At 34.7% G+C, this 20,346-nt stretch overlaps 1 protein-coding gene across 1 annotated transcript in view; it reads right to left on the bottom strand.

Annotated features, from left to right (window-relative positions):
* The window catches only part of LOC131592255 (A disintegrin and metalloproteinase with thrombospondin motifs 20-like), an 83,906-nt gene that overhangs the window by 32,204 nt on the left and 31,356 nt on the right, over window positions 1-20,346 (bottom strand). The window contains exons 11-22 of the mRNA XM_058863652.1: window positions 20,202-20,306; window positions 13,543-13,688; window positions 11,975-12,156; window positions 11,742-11,878; window positions 10,511-10,628; window positions 6,875-6,970; window positions 5,483-5,649; window positions 5,244-5,373; window positions 4,050-4,176; window positions 3,155-3,365; window positions 2,492-2,656; window positions 1,551-1,715 (exon numbers count right to left, since the gene is read on the bottom strand). Coding sequence (XP_058719635.1) covers window positions 1,551-1,715; window positions 2,492-2,656; window positions 3,155-3,365; window positions 4,050-4,176; window positions 5,244-5,373; window positions 5,483-5,649; window positions 6,875-6,970; window positions 10,511-10,628; window positions 11,742-11,878; window positions 11,975-12,156; window positions 13,543-13,688; window positions 20,202-20,306 — 1,749 coding nt within the window. The remainder of the gene's footprint in view (window positions 1-1,550; window positions 1,716-2,491; window positions 2,657-3,154; window positions 3,366-4,049; window positions 4,177-5,243; window positions 5,374-5,482; window positions 5,650-6,874; window positions 6,971-10,510; window positions 10,629-11,741; window positions 11,879-11,974; window positions 12,157-13,542; window positions 13,689-20,201; window positions 20,307-20,346) is intronic.

The raw sequence follows: 20,346 nt of genomic DNA, 5'->3' as shown, positions 1-20,346 counted from the left end.
TAATTACATTTTCTACTTTAAAACTCTTTCCAGAATGAATAGGAATGACTACTGTGACAGCGTTAACAACCAGTGTCCATAGCAGACCAATGAACAGCACTTGTACAGGACAAAGGCTTTCTCTTTCCCCTTTTCTATCCCCTGCAATGAGTGGGAGGCTGGGCAGGAACACTGCCAGAACAGCTGACCTGACCTGATCAAAGGGACAATCCAAGCTCTATAATGTCATGCTCAGCAATAAAAACTTGTGAAGAGAGAGTAGAGGAAGGGAAAGGGAGGAGTAAGGAGTAGCTTCAAATGAATCATGAACTGCAGCTGTTAAATAAATGTCTTGCTCTTCACTATAGAGTTTGATCAGAATGCACTCAAAGAAGCCACCTAAAACATCAGATGGCTGAAAATGTGAGACAAATCCTATCACTATAAATGTTGTGATTCAAGCGCAAGTACATGTGAAAACCTAGTTGTGAATGGCTATTACCAGGTGGTACAGTGTAAAAACTGCAATGAAAAGTTCTGCTCCAGTGACAGAGATTGGTAAATTATTTGTACAAGCTATTTCAGAAAACTATTTTTTATTCATAAGAATTCTATCATAGGACTGAATTAATTTTTTATTTTACTTTTACATTTAGCTTGTAGAAATGGAAAGTCACCACCAAAAGTGATTGTAAGATTACATTATGTTAGATAACAGTGTGGTTATCTCTAAGGTAAAAAAGTAAAAGGAATGTCTAAAGTAAAAATATACTTAATTTCCAAAGGTATATTTAATCTGTATTTTAGTAACAGGTTGTGTGTAAAAAGATAAAGATCAGCTGCTATTTGGTTATGATTTCCCACTAACATCCAAGAAACACTGAATAATCTTCTGTTGCTTTGAGTAACCTGATCTTATAAAAACCACATGAAGTTGAGTACCTTAGTTTTTTTAATTAATTCTCATTCATTTACTGACAAAAGCTTCCTTCACAAATTCACTTTTTTCTTTTTTAGCATTTTAAATCCACTCTGATTTACATTAAATGAGTGCCACACAGGAATTTAGTTTTCAACAGCACTTTCACATAAAGAGATAGCAGATCTTTTATCACTGAAAGTAAAAACAAAATGTAACAATAAAATACTAAGTCTTTTCCCCTATTACCAGCATTTACATTTCTATGATTGATTAAGTATATTGTAGATTGAAGACTGATCTATATTAATTGAAGCAACCACTTGAATATGCCCACTTACCTATAAATATTTGGTCTTTTACCAGTGTTGTTCATCTGAATAGTTTGCTACCCTTGTTTTCATTCATTCTGGTTATGTACTACACTGATGGGCAAAACCATCTTTGATACTAAGGCTCAGGATCAATTACTATTTTAGGCATTTAACTTATGTATAAATGTTCCTAAATTACAAAGGACCCTGCACACACGTGAATCAATGCAACTAAAACAACTGCTTAAGATTCAACTAAAATGTACAAGAAGTATTGTTTTGTGATTGCTCATAGCCTGAACTATAAAACAAGAAGCCAGGAATCCTTATGTACTCACTGATCCCCAAGGCCCTACTTGCCAAGATGCACATTCATGAAGTTCACACGGTATTACTGACTCTGGTCTGTCATTTGGGTTACAGAAATCATCTCTCAGTTGTTCATCATTAAGCTGGCACCAGACTTGACGATGCTTCATTCCTTTGCCACATGTCACAGGACACTGTGAAATTATTATAAATACCAGTTTCAGAGATGCGAATCTGCATTAATGGCTTCAATTTCTTTTAGTAACTTGTTGAATTTTAAAAATCACATAAATAACAAAAATATTCCATGAATGCAAGTAGTCCAAAAAACCCTATTTTTTAATTAACTTTTAATTTCCTGTTAAGTTCTACTCAAATGCTAATACAAAGAAATTACTGTTAAGATTCTAAAGCTACAAATGATGAAAGCTATGTGCAATGCAGATAATTTATTTCCAATACAATAATAGCACATATATCACAGCTTTCACTGGAAAAATGTTTAAACTGTCCACAATTCTATTATATCCACCTAAACTATAATAAAATTAATATAATGCTATTAAAAAGTTTGCTATATAGTTATCATTGCTTCATAAAAAAGAAAGGTATGCAAATTACTATAATTATTGTAATTAATATAATTAATTAAATTTCAATTTTTTTTGTATTTGTATTAAATTAATAAATATTTGTCTTAAAGAAATGCATTTTCTTTACTTATCTTCACTACCTCATTTTAATGTAACAAAATTAAAGAGAAAAAGGAATTCTAGGAGTGTTTTACAGAAGTTCTGTAAGTTCATGCCATTCGTAGATGTGTGATGTATATCAGATAAATCATAGGACTTCAGAACTCTCATAACCATGTGGCTCAAAATAAAATAAAACCCCTAAACATTTAATGCAGCTTATTTTAGTATTGATGACCAGGACCAAATGTACTTTAAGTTTTATGCAGTTTCATTACCTCACTCCAGTCAGTAACTGACCAGCTTGGACATAAGAATTCATTACAACTCTGTGTCACAACTCTTGGAAGCTCCTGGCATTCTCTGTCAGGAAGATGGCGACCCAAGTTGTTCATACAAAAAGCTTCTCTGGTTCTGACACCTCTTGCACAGCTCCTGGAACACTGTGGTGTATAGTTATGAAACAGGAAACAGAATACAATAAAACCAGGCAAAAATACATTACCAGTCTTAAAGGAAAAAGATGTTAATGATTGTGCCAGACACAAGTGTCCTCCATTTAATCCACAGAATGCTAACATGTTCATTTGAAATAAATTCAGTACTTTGTATAATAGTTCCAAGACAAAACTCTAAGGAAGAACAAAACCAAAATTGCACAGAACTAAATTATTAAGACTGTAAATAAAATATACACCTTTAATTACCAGATCTTTACTGCTGACATCCAAAACCAAGCTGCAAACAAGCTATCAATTCTTACACAAATATAAGGAGGTTGCTGAAATATAAAGGTTGGTATTAGCTGATTCTACATATCTGTATTTGTCAAACATTGCTTCATTTAGTCATTAAACTAAAAAATATACAGAGGAATAAAAATTTGGTATGGACAGCCACCAGAACTATAATGGTACAGTTATAAAGTTTTAAATCTGTACCTCTGACCATTCTGTGTAGTGCCAACTTCTTAACATACAGTCACCATGGCAAGGCTCTCTGCCTGGTGGTTTCTGCTGATCAGCACAGTACTTATCATCCACTGGAGCACTGAATCCTCTTGCAGTAGAGTACTTCATGCAGTGGATCTCAACAGACTGATGTCCTGGGCCACACTTTGATGTACAGTCACTTTTGCCAACACTGTGCCACCTAAAATGACAAACTGTTGTGGAAAGCTAACTATGTTCTGAAAAATATGACCATGGCAATTAAAGCACTCAGAGAATGTACCACAAATTATAATGTAAATATAGATATTCATTTTAGGGAACAAATAAAACTGTAAACTCTATCTCATGACTGGATTTTCAAAGCAATATAAAAGAATTTGACTCATAGGCTTAAAATAACTTTTTAAATTTAAAGGATCTTTTGTCTTAATCTCCTAGGTGACTTTGAAAAATGTAAGCTATAATTCTAACTCTTCATCCTCTGAATATTTCAGTGTGGGCTATCTTGGAGTACAAAAACACAAGTCTGTTTCAAATTAGTTCCAGTTGTGGGTACAATTCTGGTGGAAAACGTATTTAATGTGGCAGTATAACATTTTGTGCCAGAATACATAGAACAGATTCACAATTCTAGCAAGAGATTTTGTATTTTACCAATAAAAATTAGTGAAGTACCCCAGTTCTACGTGGAGTTGAAGGTGTAAATATCATGTATAAAGCCATTACACCAACTGATTTGAGGAAAACAAGGAGAGATGGGAAGGATGAGGAAGGTAGAGTGGGATGGACAGAGGATAAATCAATCTGAATTGCCTTATTTCAATGTCAGTCAATAAAACCACATAAGACCACAATACCTCCATCAGTTAGGAACCTTCTTTACCTTAACTCACAGTCTGTGTTACACTCCTCAAAGACACTTGGTACAGTGGGTATAAGTTCACATCTTTGATCAGACACTACCACACGATCACTTTTACGTATACATGTAATTCTTCTTCTTCGAGTACCTTGAAAAAGCATCAAAAGAAGTAAATAAAGGGCTAAAATAAGACTGCCTTATGGATTCCATTCGTCATTTAGGATCTGAGATGCCCCATTAACACAAATTGCTGTATACCGCAGATTCTGCACTAACATGCTCCTCTGTGCAGCTCATTACATTCTAGGTGGAGAACAACCTTCCCCAGTCACCTTCTCCACCTCCCAGCTGTCCTACAGTGGTATAGCTTCCAGAGAGCTATAAAAGTGCAATAGTCCATTTACTCATCAGGCCAAGTATTCCAAACTCATCATGCATGCCCTGCTAATTAATATATTTCCTAAACCACCATGTTAACTTAGGCATTGTGATCCTTTCCCTTAAAGAAGCAGAAAATTTGATTACAGGGTACCTAAAATATTTGGAGTTCTGTGAGAAATACCACAGTTGACAGCTGTTCTGCTTCTCTAGCACATGAGCATGTATACAGCCTGACTCAAAGCCAGAAGAAACTAACACTCACATATTTTCAGGCTTTTCTAGCACCCAGTAATAGGAATATTTGTCAAAAATCTGTGTACATACACTTTTATATATACACAATTCATAAATGTTGTGGCTTTATTTTTATACTAGAATGGCCTAGAGAGTAACAGTTTAAAATAGTTGAATATATCTTTAAACAGCTTCATCCCATGTAGCAGATAATCAAAAAAAGACAAATAAGTATGAAAGACACCAGACAAATCAGTGATCACCTGGAAATGGTATAACAGAAGCCTAATGAATATTAATAGACATACAACACCACTTTATAAGCATGTATTATATTTGACTCAACCCGTTTTTTAATCAAATGCTCCCATATCTCCAAATGTAGGTTTAAACATAGAATTGTACTGCGTAAGTACTAAAAATAACAAAAACAAAAATCAGAGGCTATTCTCTCTTTAAATGCTCTGTGAACTTAAAGTTTACTGAGGGTAACAAAATTCTTCCTTACAAGTAAAGGTGAAACGTGAGGGAACTTAAGATGTGTCCCTTCCTAAATCCCATCAGGTCCTTTGTTTTGGTGAAAAAAATTCTTCACAGTACCTTGGCACATCCGGCTGCAGTCTTGCCAGGGTCCATAAGGATCCCATGTAAACAGATCATTTCCATCTTCTATTGGGACATTGAATGAATAACGCACATCAGGGCTGTATAAATTCCCTACACACAAAACCTTGATTGAGATAAAATGATAGCTGATTTTCAGTGAATTTGAACATAAAATTCTGAACATAATGATCATGTAGGAAATCTTCAAACTTATGAAAAAAGTAAATATGCACCTGTAAGGTTAGCTCTTCTTCAACTCTATCAGTGCTGTTAATTCGTTCTATTGTATTGTTTGAACCACTGTACTCGAAAATGGCTCCTTTTATATTGATTTCTCTTTTTGACATGCTTACAACAAAATTTCCATTCAAGATAAAATTTCCGTGGGTATCTGATAAAGCTGTAAGTGAAATAAAATATTGGAAATCTATTTAGTTAAAAGGTTCTATCAACAAAACCTCACCAACACATAGCTTTATTTTAGTCAATGTAAAGTTGTACCAACAGTTCAAATTAATGAATTCAATCCTAATCATCAGTAGCTTTCACCTGAGCAGTGGTCATGGATTTTCTAAGTCATGAATTTTCTCTGCATTATAGTAATTAATTAATATTTGTTCTGCTGAAGGGCTTACTTCAGTCTTGACTTTTAAATTTGGCTAGGTTCTGCTACTGCAGAAGGAAACAATAATTGTTGGTTTTTCTGCCCTATTATACAGCTCATATTCTTGTATTTGCTACAGCTACTTCTAGTGAAGTGGGTTTTAAAAGTAAACTTGAAAATACAAATAAATTATTATTTATGATAGTAATTTAATACAATGACCTATTTGCAATAATATAGATTAATGACAAATTAAACATTTTTAAAATAAGATAAAATTTGTAGAACAGGATGATATTCAGGCATTACTACATTTGAAATGGAAGCTAATGTCGGGGGAGAGGGCTGTTTCTGGGCAACAGGTGACAAGGAAAACATTTTGACAATTCTGAAGTTTGTTGGCTAGGATGATGATGGAAGAGACAGAAGGTAAATATGCCTCAGTATTTTTTTCAGGCACTTCAGATACTATGTAACTACTGTGAAAGAGAACAACCAGGATTTTTCATAGGATGTGCTTATGAATTCTTTGTTGTCTATAAACACTTGCAAATCTATCAGTATGTGATGACCTTTATACTCTTTATGTCCCAGACATAATAGATAAAGAGAAATATGAGACAACTGGAAAATTTGCTGATGGTCATACTGCTTTGTTCATAAACAAAGTGTATGCTTCCAAGATTAAAAACAACAAATACCTGCATTATTCCTGAGTTCACTTGTGGTATTCCAATTAACATTGTGACAATAAAGTAAAATATTGACAAAATGATGCAAGGTGCTATAATTCTTATTCTCTGATGAATGAATATCTAAGAACTATAAACCTTAGCAACATCTCACTGATTTAGATACTAGTTTTCTGAAAACTAGTATCTACAGAGAGACTCATGCCAATGAATATAAAAAAATATTTTCTCCAACATATTTATCAGACTTCTCATAATATATATCCAGAGCAGATTTCTGTCAAAAGCACAAAACTTATCCATCAATGTTGTACACAGGAGGCTTTTACCAAGGTAGTTGTCATCTTCTGGTTTCCCTGAGTAGCTGTGCTGTCGAATATCAATGTTTGTTGCTCCTTTGGGAATATTTACTACAACATTGTAACCTGGAAATTAATTATATACAAAATAGTCAAGTATTAGTAAATATGAAAATACATTTTCATTTGCAAAACCCTACAGTGCACCATCAACAACCAATACTGAATGTCTTCACATGTTAGAAGTGTTAGGTTCTGTGTTCAGATATGTGAATTCACTACTTTACCACTATTATGAGCTCAAACTACTCAGAAAAATCCCTGGAGAGCAGCACTACTCTAGAAAGCAGTCAAGTATATCAAGAGGGACTCAGGAAACACTGTGACTGCTCAAAATTTAAACTTTTACAGAAATCTGGGTAAGTCACTTAACATGAAATATCGTCATTCCCTGTTTATGTGATTGAGGTAGCTTTTCTCTCACCAGAGTATTTCAAGACAGCACACTAAAGAATTAGTCCTAAATATTAAAATATTGCAGTGTTGCAGGCTATATGCAAAAGCAGATACAGTTGTTAACCTAGCCATGCTTGATTCACCTTCTTCTGCTTAAAATAATGAGTGAACTCCCTTCAAAATACAAATGCTTCACAAATGAGTCACCATTTCTTGTAATATATCCAATTAATATTATGGTAGCCTTGCCACCAGGTAACAAAATAAGGTGCATCAAGATCTCCTTTTTTAAAAAGTCATTCTGCACATAAACCTAGATTGAAAAATCCAAATGTTTCTCATAGATGCTAACCATGAATTCAAAAGAATACTTACAGCTGAGAAAAACTGGATACAACAAACATGGGAAATGAGTAATAAATACAAACATGTAATCTGAGAAATTAATAAAATTTTTGATACTTTTTCCACCTATTTCACTGTGTTTAACAATATTACTGTAGCTTTAGTTGTTGCACCTCTGTGGATAAAAATTTAAATGGCAATAACCTTTTCATTTTGTACTGGGTTTGACTGGATAGAGTTACTTTTCTTCACAGTAGCTGGTAGGGGCTGTGTTTTGGATTTCTGGTGGAAATGTTGGTAATTCAGGGATGTTCTAGTTATTGCTGAGCAGAGCTTACAGAGTCAAGGCGTTTTCTGCCTCTCACCCCACTCCATCAGTGAGGAGGCTGGGGGTGCACAAGGAGTTGTGAAGGGACTCAGGGAGACCCCAGCTGACCACAGGGGTATCCCAGACCGTATGGCATCATGCTGGGCACTTGAAACTGGGGAAAGAAAGAAGTGGGGGATATTCAGAGTGATGGCATTTGTCTTCCCAATTCACTGTTATGCATGACAGAGCCCTGCCTTCCTGGCTAGACACCTGCCTGCCCATGGGAAGTGGTGAGCCAATTCTTGCTTTGCTTTATGTGCACAGCTTTTGCTTTACCTATTAAACTGTCTTTATCTGAACCATCTGAATTTTCTCACTTTTATTCTTCCAGTTCTCTCCCCCATCCCACTGGGAGGTAGTGAATGAGTGACTGGCTGTGTAGTTCCAGCTGGGGTTAAGCCATGACAAATTTCATAATTCATTAACTTTAACCTACTAAAACTATGCCATGCATTTAAATGAAGATTTAATCTAATTACAGGTCCATCACATTTACCAGCTGGGGGCAGCACTGCAATTGCAAATTGACAAGATGCATGCTCTGGATAAATACATGGTTTAATCAATCTTTCAACACACTGGGAAGAAAACCAAAACACAGTTAAAAAAAACCCTCATCTCACACACTGAAGACCTTGTGGTAATAGAACGAAAGAAGACAAACTATGGGAGGAAACTATAAACAAAACTGCAGAGCATGTTGTCAAGGAAACACAAAGAGAATAAATCACATACTAGGACACTGAGAATGACCATTGTCCAGGAAAGTATCAGATACTAATTTGATTCAATAATGATAGCCAATGTAGTAATAATGTGTACATAATTAGATTACTATCTCATAAAATGGAAGCCAAGTAAATTAGTATTTTGCTGTAATGAATTTTTGATTATTTCTTCACTACTGTTTACACAGTTACTGACAACATCATAACTGCGTGAATATAAGCACACACCACAGGCTGCTATTATCAATTCCAAATTCTGCCTTAGTAAAATGGCTCATTTCAGTTTGAAAGGGAACCAAATGAAGTTAAAAGAAAAAGATCAAGTGCACATCAGCATACTTAGCTTGTGATCCTAACTCAGAGGTTTTTTTTTGAAAACAGTATTTCCTCAGACAATGCCTTCAGTCATTAGCATAGGGATGTCTTATACCTCCCATGGACACAGGATTTTAGTGATCAGCTAAGTACAATTTCTTTGCATGGCTGTATTCCTACTTGAGCATACTCTAATAATCCCAAATGTTCAGCATACTGTGTATTGGTATCACTCAGTATTATCTCTTATATGCTGTAATTCAAGAATCTGAACATAATTTAAAAAATACCACTAACTATGAAACCAAATAATAACTCAAGATTTTCCTCATCCCACATAGGGGATTTTTTTCCCCCTCCAACTTCAATTTCAAACAAATAAGTCTGTGACAATGGAAAATCATTAAACAGGAGAGAGTGGCAGTCTTGACCATGTTTACATAATGGCAGCTTCACATCATGGTCACTTGACTTGTGACAAATGTGTGTGTGACAAAATTCATGCGCTATCTATAAGCAATTTCTTAGGACAGACACAAGAAAAAATGTATTTGTATGGGAAGGGTAGCTGTATAATTTTTTTGGTAATTTTCCACAGGTGTGTGCCTTCTGCCAGGGGAAAAGAAAATCCAACAGGATACTTCGCATTCTTTCCTCTTCAGCAGCAATCCCTTTATTCTGTGAAGATCCTATTTGGCAGCTCTCCAGGTATCATTTTCACTTCACCTGTGGTCTCTTTCAACCAGGAAAATGGCATGAAGAAGGCTGTAGGTTGATACTAACCTGGAGACTTCTGTCCTCATGTTCTATGCTCTAACTACTTAACTGCACTGCTACACACAGAACTTCACATCACTGAAAAGACTACGTATAAAAGAACTATCAGTAGCTCTATTAGAGAAACTAAATCAAATAAATAAGAAATACCAGGGTTATTCAGAACTTTCTCATTCACTACCTGTCAATGAGGAAAAAACATAAATATTGTTACCCCTGTTCTCTGGAAGGAAGAGGCTCACATTCACAGGCTGTATTTTTCACTCTAGGAGAAAAGGAACCTCATCAGCTGCTCACAACACAAATTTCTTGCTATCTCTTTAAATAACCAAAATGACACATTGGAATATGTCCTTCAGCTGCAAAGTTTCAGACCAGAGAATGCAAAGTACAAAACAGGAAGCCTTCATCCTTTTAAAGTACTTTTACTCTTATGATTTCTTTTATTTTTGGCTTTGACCTTTGAGAAGATTGATCTTTTTTTCACTTGAATAGGTTAGCATGTCATAGTGTTTGCCTCTTGAGAGGGAATGTGACTGAAAATCAAAGATATCTTTTGTTGATAGAGGTCCTAAAGAACATACACTGAAATCCTGCTTCCTTAAATGTAAAGAATAATTTCTAAGCCATAGTGAAGTGTGCATTAAGATTAAAAAAAAGGCAAAACAAACATACCATAATGAGCACTGTTGAAAGTACCTGCAAGTGTCTTACATGAAGAATTATCACCACCACAGATTCCACACTTGTCTCTCCTTGTCTTCGAATTCAAAACGTGATCACAGCCTGCTTGCTACAAAAAAATAATAAAAATAAAAAGGCCTTGTGTCACTCAGCCCAATGGAAAACAATGAAAATAAGTAATGTAAACTTCCCACTACCCCAAAATATTGTTGTTCACTGTATATATCTAGTCTTCCTTGGAAATTCATTAAAAACCATCAATGGTTTTGGATTCTGCAATGTGATGGCAAAATAGAATGGTGCAATCCCAATACACTCCATATGTCAAGAGCTGCTTAAGAATACGTAAGAGTGCATAAAGATTTTGTATTAAAAAATCAACATAATTTATAAATTTCAATTTACATTTACATTAAAAGTCTTGTAAGTCTAAAAGCAGTATGTATATATACATGGTCATCAATTAATTTAAAGTCTGTCATTACTGAAAAGAAGCAAAGAAATACACATAGACTGTGCTGGTTAAACTAACATATGCACAATTTTTGTTTATGTATCTTTAATTTCAGGGTTTTTTTTTTAACTATGATAAACAGGACAACTCTCTGGCATCTCTTTTTTATTCAACCATATAAAAATAAGCTATATATTCTCCTCATTCTGAATTTGCTCACTTTCACTGCAATCAGCAAAATCTCAATAAGGCTTGACAAAAAAGTCTTGAGTTGTTAAAATATAGCACCTTGCTTCTCCCAACACAATCTTGCAGCAATGCCATAGCTGCTATTAAGCAGAGTGCTGAATTGATTTAAGGGTCAGTTCCTCCTGATTTTGCACTAAAGTAATAATTACATAATCTCTCTATCCTTGGATTTTCTACTATTAATTTCTTTGGTAGCAGAAATACAATGCTAATAATCACACAGCATGCTTCTTTCCTCTATGCTAATTTTGAATCAGTTTCTCACTGTTCACTTGAACAATATTAACTCTTTCACATACGGGGCTCAATGAGGCAAGACTGTGTGTCTTCAGATTCAACCATATGTTCTTAACTTAATTGCTTCAATTTCCAGATCTTTAATTTGAATGGTAATAAAATTAGCTTAATTGAACTCAGAACACTGTATTTGCAGTAATGTTTATTTGTATTAATATTTAATATCTACTTTACCACCTGTTAAAATTTATTTTAATAATTAATAAGTTTAGATTTAAATACCCTGCATAAGCCTTGAACACAAAGGTCATTGGTTTCTGCTCCACAGGGAGTACCATCAGCAACTCTGTCCTTCAGCTGATAGTAGGAAGTTGTTCCAGAAACTCGGCAAAAAAGTTTACAGCGATCTTTCATTGAAACTGGAAAGAAAATCCAAGAGGTTTCTTGTCTGTTTTAAAACTTTATTTAAAGTAGCATTTTCATTGTGCTTATTGAAAAGATGTGTAATTACTTACTACCACTGTATTTTGGAAGCCAGCGAACAGCAGAGGTAAGACCATTGATATTAAAGTGTTTGCCATCAAATTCAGAGCACTGCTGCTCCCGAAAATCTTTTCTGCCTTTTGGACATGAATCAGTGTTACATGACCGAAATTTCATCCTGCGACCAACACAGTACTTTCCTCCATTTCTTGGCCTAAAAGAAAGGTAAATGTATAACACACTCATTTTCTAGAATTGCTGTTTTCCACAAAAAGCAGCCTCAGACATTGATCAAAAGAGGAAAAACTCACACAGCATTCTGTCAGCTCTGTAACTGATTTACACACATGTTCAGCTTCTGCTGTGCATTGAATTATACCCAAAATAAACCCAACTCTTGTAAAACACTGTTGCTGAGGTGGTAATCTTGCTACAGATGTTTATTAATTCATTATTATTTTTACTTCTCTTACAGTTATAAATATTTTGCCTGGGTAAAACTTAATAATTTTAATGCTTTTATCAATTTAGCTGAGATTACAGTCATATTTTTATACAAGCAGCACCTCCCTCAGTAGTTTGAAATTATTGTTTTACAGAATGACAAAGAAAGAAGACAATTAGGAGCTGTCACAGTCTTTTCTGTAGACCTAATATTGGTTTCACTTTGGGGAATCAAAAGAATAAAAAGGGAAAATTATGGAAAATACCCCTTTTATTGTAAAGCCTAAAATACATTTTAACAGTTATAAACCCTGATACCACAAAGTAGTTCCACATCAGTATGTTCTTGGGGAAGAAAAAAAGAATAAATCAACATCATATTGATACTATCAATCACTACAGACTGAAAGAGGCATTATCTAATGGCAATCTAGTCTACTGACTCTTACTCATCAGAGAAAATAAAATAGCCTGGGCCATTTGATTGAAGTTCATTTATCCTACTAAGAATATCATGCTCACACGACTTCGTAGAAAAACCCTGAAACTACTCAGCCACCAGCTGTGGTTCTGCTTCTGGACAAGGTAAAGGTGAAGTTCTCCTTGACTTCTATTACAGAGAACAAAACCACATAGAATTATTCAGTCAATGTAATTTTCTAATTATAAAGGTAAGTTTTAAATGCCTCTGTTATAACCAGTGCTCTTTGTGGGTTTCTACTGGTGGCAATGTAGTGGAAAAGCCTTAAATCAAAGCAAGTGTTTCACTAAAGAGATTAGTAAGGAATACTTATATTTATTTTTGCAGTTCTTACTGCAAAGAAAGCATCTTATGTTTAAAGAAACCTCAACAGCTAAAGTAAACCTAGAAAAAAGACCCTGCCAAACTAAGTTTTTAGAAACATCTGCAAGAATGGACAATATTGTTGAAAGACGTGAGTAATCTAAAATCCTCTGCATATTAGAGTCTGCAAACTTATCTCTTTCCAAACATGGCTGAAACACACATTTTTTATTGGTACTTCAAACTGATTTGCACAGACTACAATACCTCTATTTTATTTCAAGCCAATCCATAATTTTTTAATATCTTCCTTATGCAATGTAAAATACATTTAAACATCATAAAAATGTTAAACACAATAAAAAAACATACTCTGGTCGATTACATAGTCTGGTGGTGCTCTTGATTCCACCTCCACAAGTTCTTGAACACGAGCTGTAAGGTCCCCATGGCCCCCATTCTCCATCTACAGGACGCATCTCCAGTTCTCTGCTCACACAAATTCCATGGCGGCAGTGCTGCACAGTTGACAAACAAAATAAAATTTGTAATTCAAGCAAAAGGTTACTGTATATTTTAGGCACAAAAAGAACAAAATTTAAGTGCTCACTACTCTTATCTGGATATTTTTAAAATGCTCAATTTTCTTTAAGATAACTTACCCAGTAGTCATGTTTTTAAAAATGCTATCTAGAATTCTTTGAGCGCTAGGAAATCTCCTGGATACTGAATATTTATCTGTCTTGTCACTTTATCCAAATATCTCTAAATTATCTTGAATTCCTGATACATTTTCATGTATAAAGTTCAAAAATAGATTTACAACTGTCTTTTTTTATGTACATAATATTTTAGTTTAATTTTGAATTTGTGCTGATACAAAAAATGAAAAGTTATAAGAAACCACCAAGAAAATCAAGGTGTTTTGAACATCTCAAAAGCTAACTGTTTAGTGGGATTGTTTGGGAAATGCAGATAAGCATTTAAGACCACGATTATGTAAAGCAAGATGATGCTATAGATTCATTCTTGAACTCAGACTTTCACACCTATAACAAAAGCTGTAAAACATTTATTTGTATTTTATGACTTTTTTTTTACCACTAATCTAGCAAAGCTATTATGATAAAAATTAAATTAATATTTAAATGGAAAAAAACTAATAGTAAAGAAATAATAATTCTTAGAGCAAGATACTACATTGCAATGCCTATTCTGTTACTTTAGATTTTATTCTTGATGAAGAACTACCTATTTCCACTAAAAATTACTTAGAGGAGGAATTTTCATTTCATTTGATGGGATTTACATTATTGAGAAGTCAAAGACTGCAAGACTGTTTTGTTGTGGTCACATCAGTTATGAGACTTCACCACACTGTAACTACAAACTTTCATTATTTATAGAAAGTAATTATCTGTTTTTCCTCAGAAGCATCAATCTCTTGCTTCTAAATTTCCTTAAACTACAGCTTCAAATTACCTTAAACTCTACAAGGATTTTGATAAATAAAGTCTCTGGCACATAAAACAATTTAAGAACCTCTGATACACAAAAGATTAAATAATGAAACAAGTATTAAACCTCCTTCTTTTTACAATTAATTTAATCATTACACAGGAGTTATTACAAATTTATTGTAGAAACCATCAAGAAACCAGCTTCGCTGAACACACAAAATTGTCTACAGTCTTTCTGAATACAGCTGAATGGCACAAAACACAAATCTTGTTCAGTGGTTTTATCACTGCCTAAAATAACTCCTAGATACTATTTTTCCTAATCAGTATATGCTTTTGTTATACTGATACTCATGCTCACATGCTATCAACCATTTTATCTTCAATATAGGAATTAGTCACAGAATCAGGTTCTCTTTTCAGGCTTCTGCCCAAGTTCCTAATTCAACTTGATGATAAAATTGCCTGCCTGCATAATTCCTTGTCACATCAACCCTTGCATATAGGCCGTATCTTTTCAGCTCTGAAAAAGAGCTTTTTTCTGATCTTTCCAGGTGATTCTCAAGCCCAAAGCAAATGCAGAAAAAAAGCTAGATCTTGGCATAGAACTGTGTAAATAATCCTGTCAATTGGCCAGATCATCACTTAACACTAAAACTAATGCTTTAACTTAAAACCAAAAAGCCACCATTATTTCACTGCACATGAATTCTCACTCAAGAGCTTATTGAGAGTTTGTACTATTTTTTTTCAAGATGGCCTTTAGATACCTTTACATTCATGCCTTCTAATATCTAGCATCTAATCCCTAGCAATCAAAGGCAGACTTTCTACATAGTCCATCCATAAGGTAAATGAGGAAAAAGAACTTGCTTTTCCAAGAACTGTCCTCAGCATCTTAGGAAATATTTTTTTACACTACAGGCTGAAGACTCTAAATCCTCCCTCACAAATGAATACTGCATTCTAATATAACAGTGACCTAGATTTATGTTCTTCTTCCATCCAGAAAAATAGTTAAAATAACTTGAAGTGGGATTTCAAGAAAAGATTTGTCAAACGCAATTTTATACCCACAACAGTATAATTTTGATCCATAAAAAATGGCAAAGCATATGCTCACATCTGGGATTTTAATAGCTTATTCAACAAACTTGTCTCAGCTCTTATTCTGCTGCATTCCCACAGAAACAACATGATGAAGTCACGGTAGAAAGCTCCAGCACCAGACATGTTACAGATGTTCCCCTGTGTTAGCTTGAATTGTTGCTTCACTGAGAATAGTATCATATACAGAGCTTTCATAAAATTAAATATAATTGCTAACAATTTTTTTCTACATTTTTTATCACAAATATAGCATATGCATCATGAAAAGTCAGTATCACACATAATTCCAAACATACAGATAGCAGCAAGTGGCAAGGCTGGTGTAGTCAAGATCAACAGTTGGTTTTCTTACAATAAAAACTAGAAATGCTTCAAATTTGAATCAATAAACCTATGGATACCCAAATTTGTTTTTATTAATAATTTCCTTATAATAAGCACTTTGAGTCTTTCCTATGGATTAATCTATGATTTGATAAATTGATTTTGAGAGCTTCCAATTTATCTCTTACTGAACTTGCTAAATTTCCAGGAAAGCAACCTTGAAAGAAATTACTAACACATTACTTGCTCAACTTTGACTGAATCAAGGAGTGGTAGATGCATGCAGGATAGGACTTGAGCTCCTCTGAAATCAAGCACTTCCCACACAGCCCGCCAAGATGAGAAGTGGGACCCTAAGGCACATAAAAGGAGCTAAACCAGAGCAGTTAATAAAATGGGCATACAAGGCAGAAGAAATGGAGCTTGGGAAGACTGAAGGTGTTGCCATAGCATCTCAGGTCTCTATTTCTGTGGCAGGGACTCTTAGACGAGTCTGCATTTATTACTCAAATGACATTATCTACAAAACCCACACTACTTGAATTTTTTCAATGTATTAAAATTTTTTTCTTTCAAAAAATCTGCATACTTTATTTCTCCCTTGAAAGTTCTAATTTTTTCTGAAATTATAGGTCATGGAAAAATATTTCATAGAAATCCCAGTTTACAGAAAAAAATTATGGTTTGAGCCCACACTTTATTCTTACAGTTCAAAAGATCTGCTGCTGCTTTCCAGATGGTGAACATATTCCCCTATCCCCAACTCTGATAAAATCCAGCTGATTTTTTTTACTTTACTTACTTTACATATATATAAACATAAAATGATTTATTCTTTCAGATTCCATATCTTCATGTATTACATTCACGAGGTAGTCAAGCTATGTAACAATTTTTAACAGTAATCAATAAATGGGTACTACCTACAAGTGAAGAACAGCAAACATACTTCGGAATTAGATGGGTATTTATTTTACTGTTCAAAACAATTCTTTGTTGCTTTGTTGCTTTGCATCCCCATTCTCAGTCCCTTTACCCCTGAGTTTCATGCCCAAAGGACTAGGATGAAATCTTAATTTACTCGGTAACTATTCTGAGTATTTTAAGGTGCTAGCTCAATATACATTACATATCTACAATGAATAGAATTGATTAATAGAATTTGTCTCTAAAACACAAAAAGGCACGTGCTTTCTGATCCAACTGTTACTTGTATTATTGAAATTCCTTCTCACTGTTAAAGAGATTTTTCCAAACTTCAGTGACAGTTCATTTTTTTCAATGTTTAAGTAGCAAACTGCCATTATGTAGAACACAGAGATATCCCCAGGACACGTAAGAGTTTGGGTCAGAATCATATAGCTGGCTCCTACCTCTCCACTCCAATGCTCAAGGAAGCAAGAGAATATAGGCATGTTTCTATATTCCTCAGGAATCTAGGAAGGCTCGGAGTGCAACCTTTTGGGGTGCCTCCAAAAAATAATAATAAACCACTCACACTTTGTTGGGTATTTTTGCTGTTATTTTCATAGCAATACAGACTTTTTTTCTGATAATGCCACTCCTTGAAGATAGGTAGTTTCAATAACTTTTCATCTTTGAAGGTGGAGTTTTTTTGACTCAGATATGCTTCACTAAATCAAACTGTTATAGCAGTCCACAGAGCAAGATCAATTAATACAACACATGACATTTGAAATCTGAGCTTAAAAAGTTGATACTAAAATAACAAATGCCTTAAATGGATCTTTTCTGTATCTATTACATCAATAATGTTGCAAATGCCAAATATAAATCAATTTAGCTTGCTGGAAAATATTAATTACAATTAATAGTCATCATGTCTTATGCCCATTAACATCAGCAGCAACTTGCAGTCTGAGCTTGAGAAGAGCTGTCCCTTAGTCAGGAACAGATGACAATTTGTCAGATTAATTAATTGCTGTTCTTTCTTACATCTTTCAGAGGTAATGACTGTAATTAGCTCTTTACTTCCTAGAGAAAAATGGTTCCACTGCACTAATTACATAAAATAGGTTTTTGTATTCTTATATAAAAGCAATCCTCTGATGCTGGCAAATTAGAGTCAATTTAACTGAAGATTATAAATGAAGTTTACATAAAAGATGAACTTCCTTTCTGATGAGTGACTGACTGAAAAATGGGTTAAACATTGTAACACCAACGGCATCCATAGGATATAATCAAACAAAGCTTCCACTACAGCCTTCAAGTAACTTTTCCTAATCTTGCAAGACAGAAAGAAGCCATTTGAGACAGTTTACTAACTACATTTGTTATCCATTAAGACACTATTTTGAAATTCCGCAGTAATATTGTCTAACCAAACATAGAATCTTTTGAGATTAAAAGTTATTGGGGGAAGTTTAGAAATAACTGAGTGAAATGTAGCAGCCTATTATACAAAGAAATAAAAGTTTTTAATCATTTTTGAACATAAAAAATCATTTAAAAAAAAAAAATTAACATTGTTCCCACAGCCCCAGAAGCTGCCAAAGCACAGTACTATATAAAAGCAGCTGACATAATAAACCGCCCACACTCAAGATAATGACTGTCATACCTGACTATGTAAAAAAATCTCAGAAATATTTATTCTCACAATACCCTCACAAGTAAGAAAACACTTCCGTTTTCTGGTGGTGAAGTGAGACATGAAGAAGCCAAATACTAGACCAGTAAAGAACTTAAGCACCTAATTTCTGTTCACTTCCCAAACAACATACAAATCCAAAACTAAAAGCCTCAAATATTTACTGGAAACTGAATACAACTAATACCCACCATTACTTCTGTTTCTATCAAGGTTGTGTAAGTGCCTTGACTATATCTACTATTTAGATATTCATGATCCTTATGGCCAGCCCAAGAAAGGCTATATTGTCCAAGTTTACAGATCAGGATGGGCATTCAAAGACTTGCAAATGAGGAAGCAGTGAGTGGCACCCTTATCACCCAAAAACTCTTTACCAAATGTCGTTCTAATTGGGAACGGCAGGAAGAACGACACGGACTCTCAAGGGAGTCAGAACAGGAGAGAATCTCTAGTTTATTGTTACAGTCATGTTATATAGACTAGTTCGTGGAAAGTACAGAAAGGAAACTCTTATTGGTTAGTAAAGTGCTACATTACCATCATTGGTCAGTGGGGTTCACCACCCCCTGACTTTCTCCTGCAAGGAAAACACGGGAACAGACAAACAGCACCTGCAGGCTGTTTTCTGTCTTTGAGGATTGTTTTGAATCCTCCCATGAAATTCCCAGGCTAGCTTCTCAGGCAGGTCTGGCAGGCCATAGGGCCTGCAGCTTGCTCTAAAGCTAGCCTCCACAACCAAATAAACCAATGTGAAGAATACAGGAAATGCAGTTTCCACCACTTCTTTTTAATCTGTCAAAGCATTCAATCCGTACCTCAAGGAGCCAGGCAGTCTTACACATTGGGGTACAAATAAGAAGAGAGCTCCTGTTAGCACTGAACAGACGCAAGTATCCTGAATTATGTTACAATAGGCAAGACAGAAAATGAACACGAGCTAGAAGTGCTTAAGGCACTTCCTGGAGTGGGTGCAGAGATACTGACGCATGCTTTCACATCTTCTCTGAAACAGATACAATGCACATACAAATAATTACTGAGACCAGATACTAATTCAAAGACTACCTCTTTCCAAAAAAGTACACACCTGTACCTAAGTGACTTACACTTAATTTGTTCAGGTTCAATAAACAGCCTCAAGATGAACTGGGGGAAACACACTTTAGGGACATCATACTTCAGATAATTCTACTTTGGACACTACCTATCAGGAAAAAAACAACTTATTATGCATGAGCTGAACATTTCAAGCAGAAGGAAAGATGTCAGCTTTCCTCTGACTTCTTTCACCTATTTTTAACCAGTACTGCATCTGCAAACTTAAATAATTACTCTGAACAGACGAACTGTGGGGTTTTTATGTCACAAGATTACAGAACTAAGAGAAACTGCAGGTAAAGTCAGGTAAACAATTTTCACACAATCAGTATTCTATAGGCACAGTATTGCCACACAGCAATCACTGATCTTTCCTACCTACATCCAAAACTGCAAGTATTGAGAAACAAAACAAGGCTTACCATTCCTACACCACAAACTGTTCCATCAGCCAAAGGCATGTGCTGAGTACGACAACCCTTGTGAACACCTTCTGTGCTTGTGCACCATAAGCGTTTGCATTGTTTCTAAAAAGAAAACCAGATTAGTTTTGTTGCAGCTACAAGA

This window comes from Poecile atricapillus, chromosome W (assembly GCF_030490865.1).
Source record: "Poecile atricapillus isolate bPoeAtr1 chromosome W, bPoeAtr1.hap1, whole genome shotgun sequence".
In the NCBI taxonomy this organism is placed as follows: Eukaryota; Metazoa; Chordata; class Aves; order Passeriformes; family Paridae; genus Poecile; species Poecile atricapillus.
Note: the sequence above shows the minus strand (reverse complement) of the source record. Positions and strands in the feature narration are given on the sequence as shown.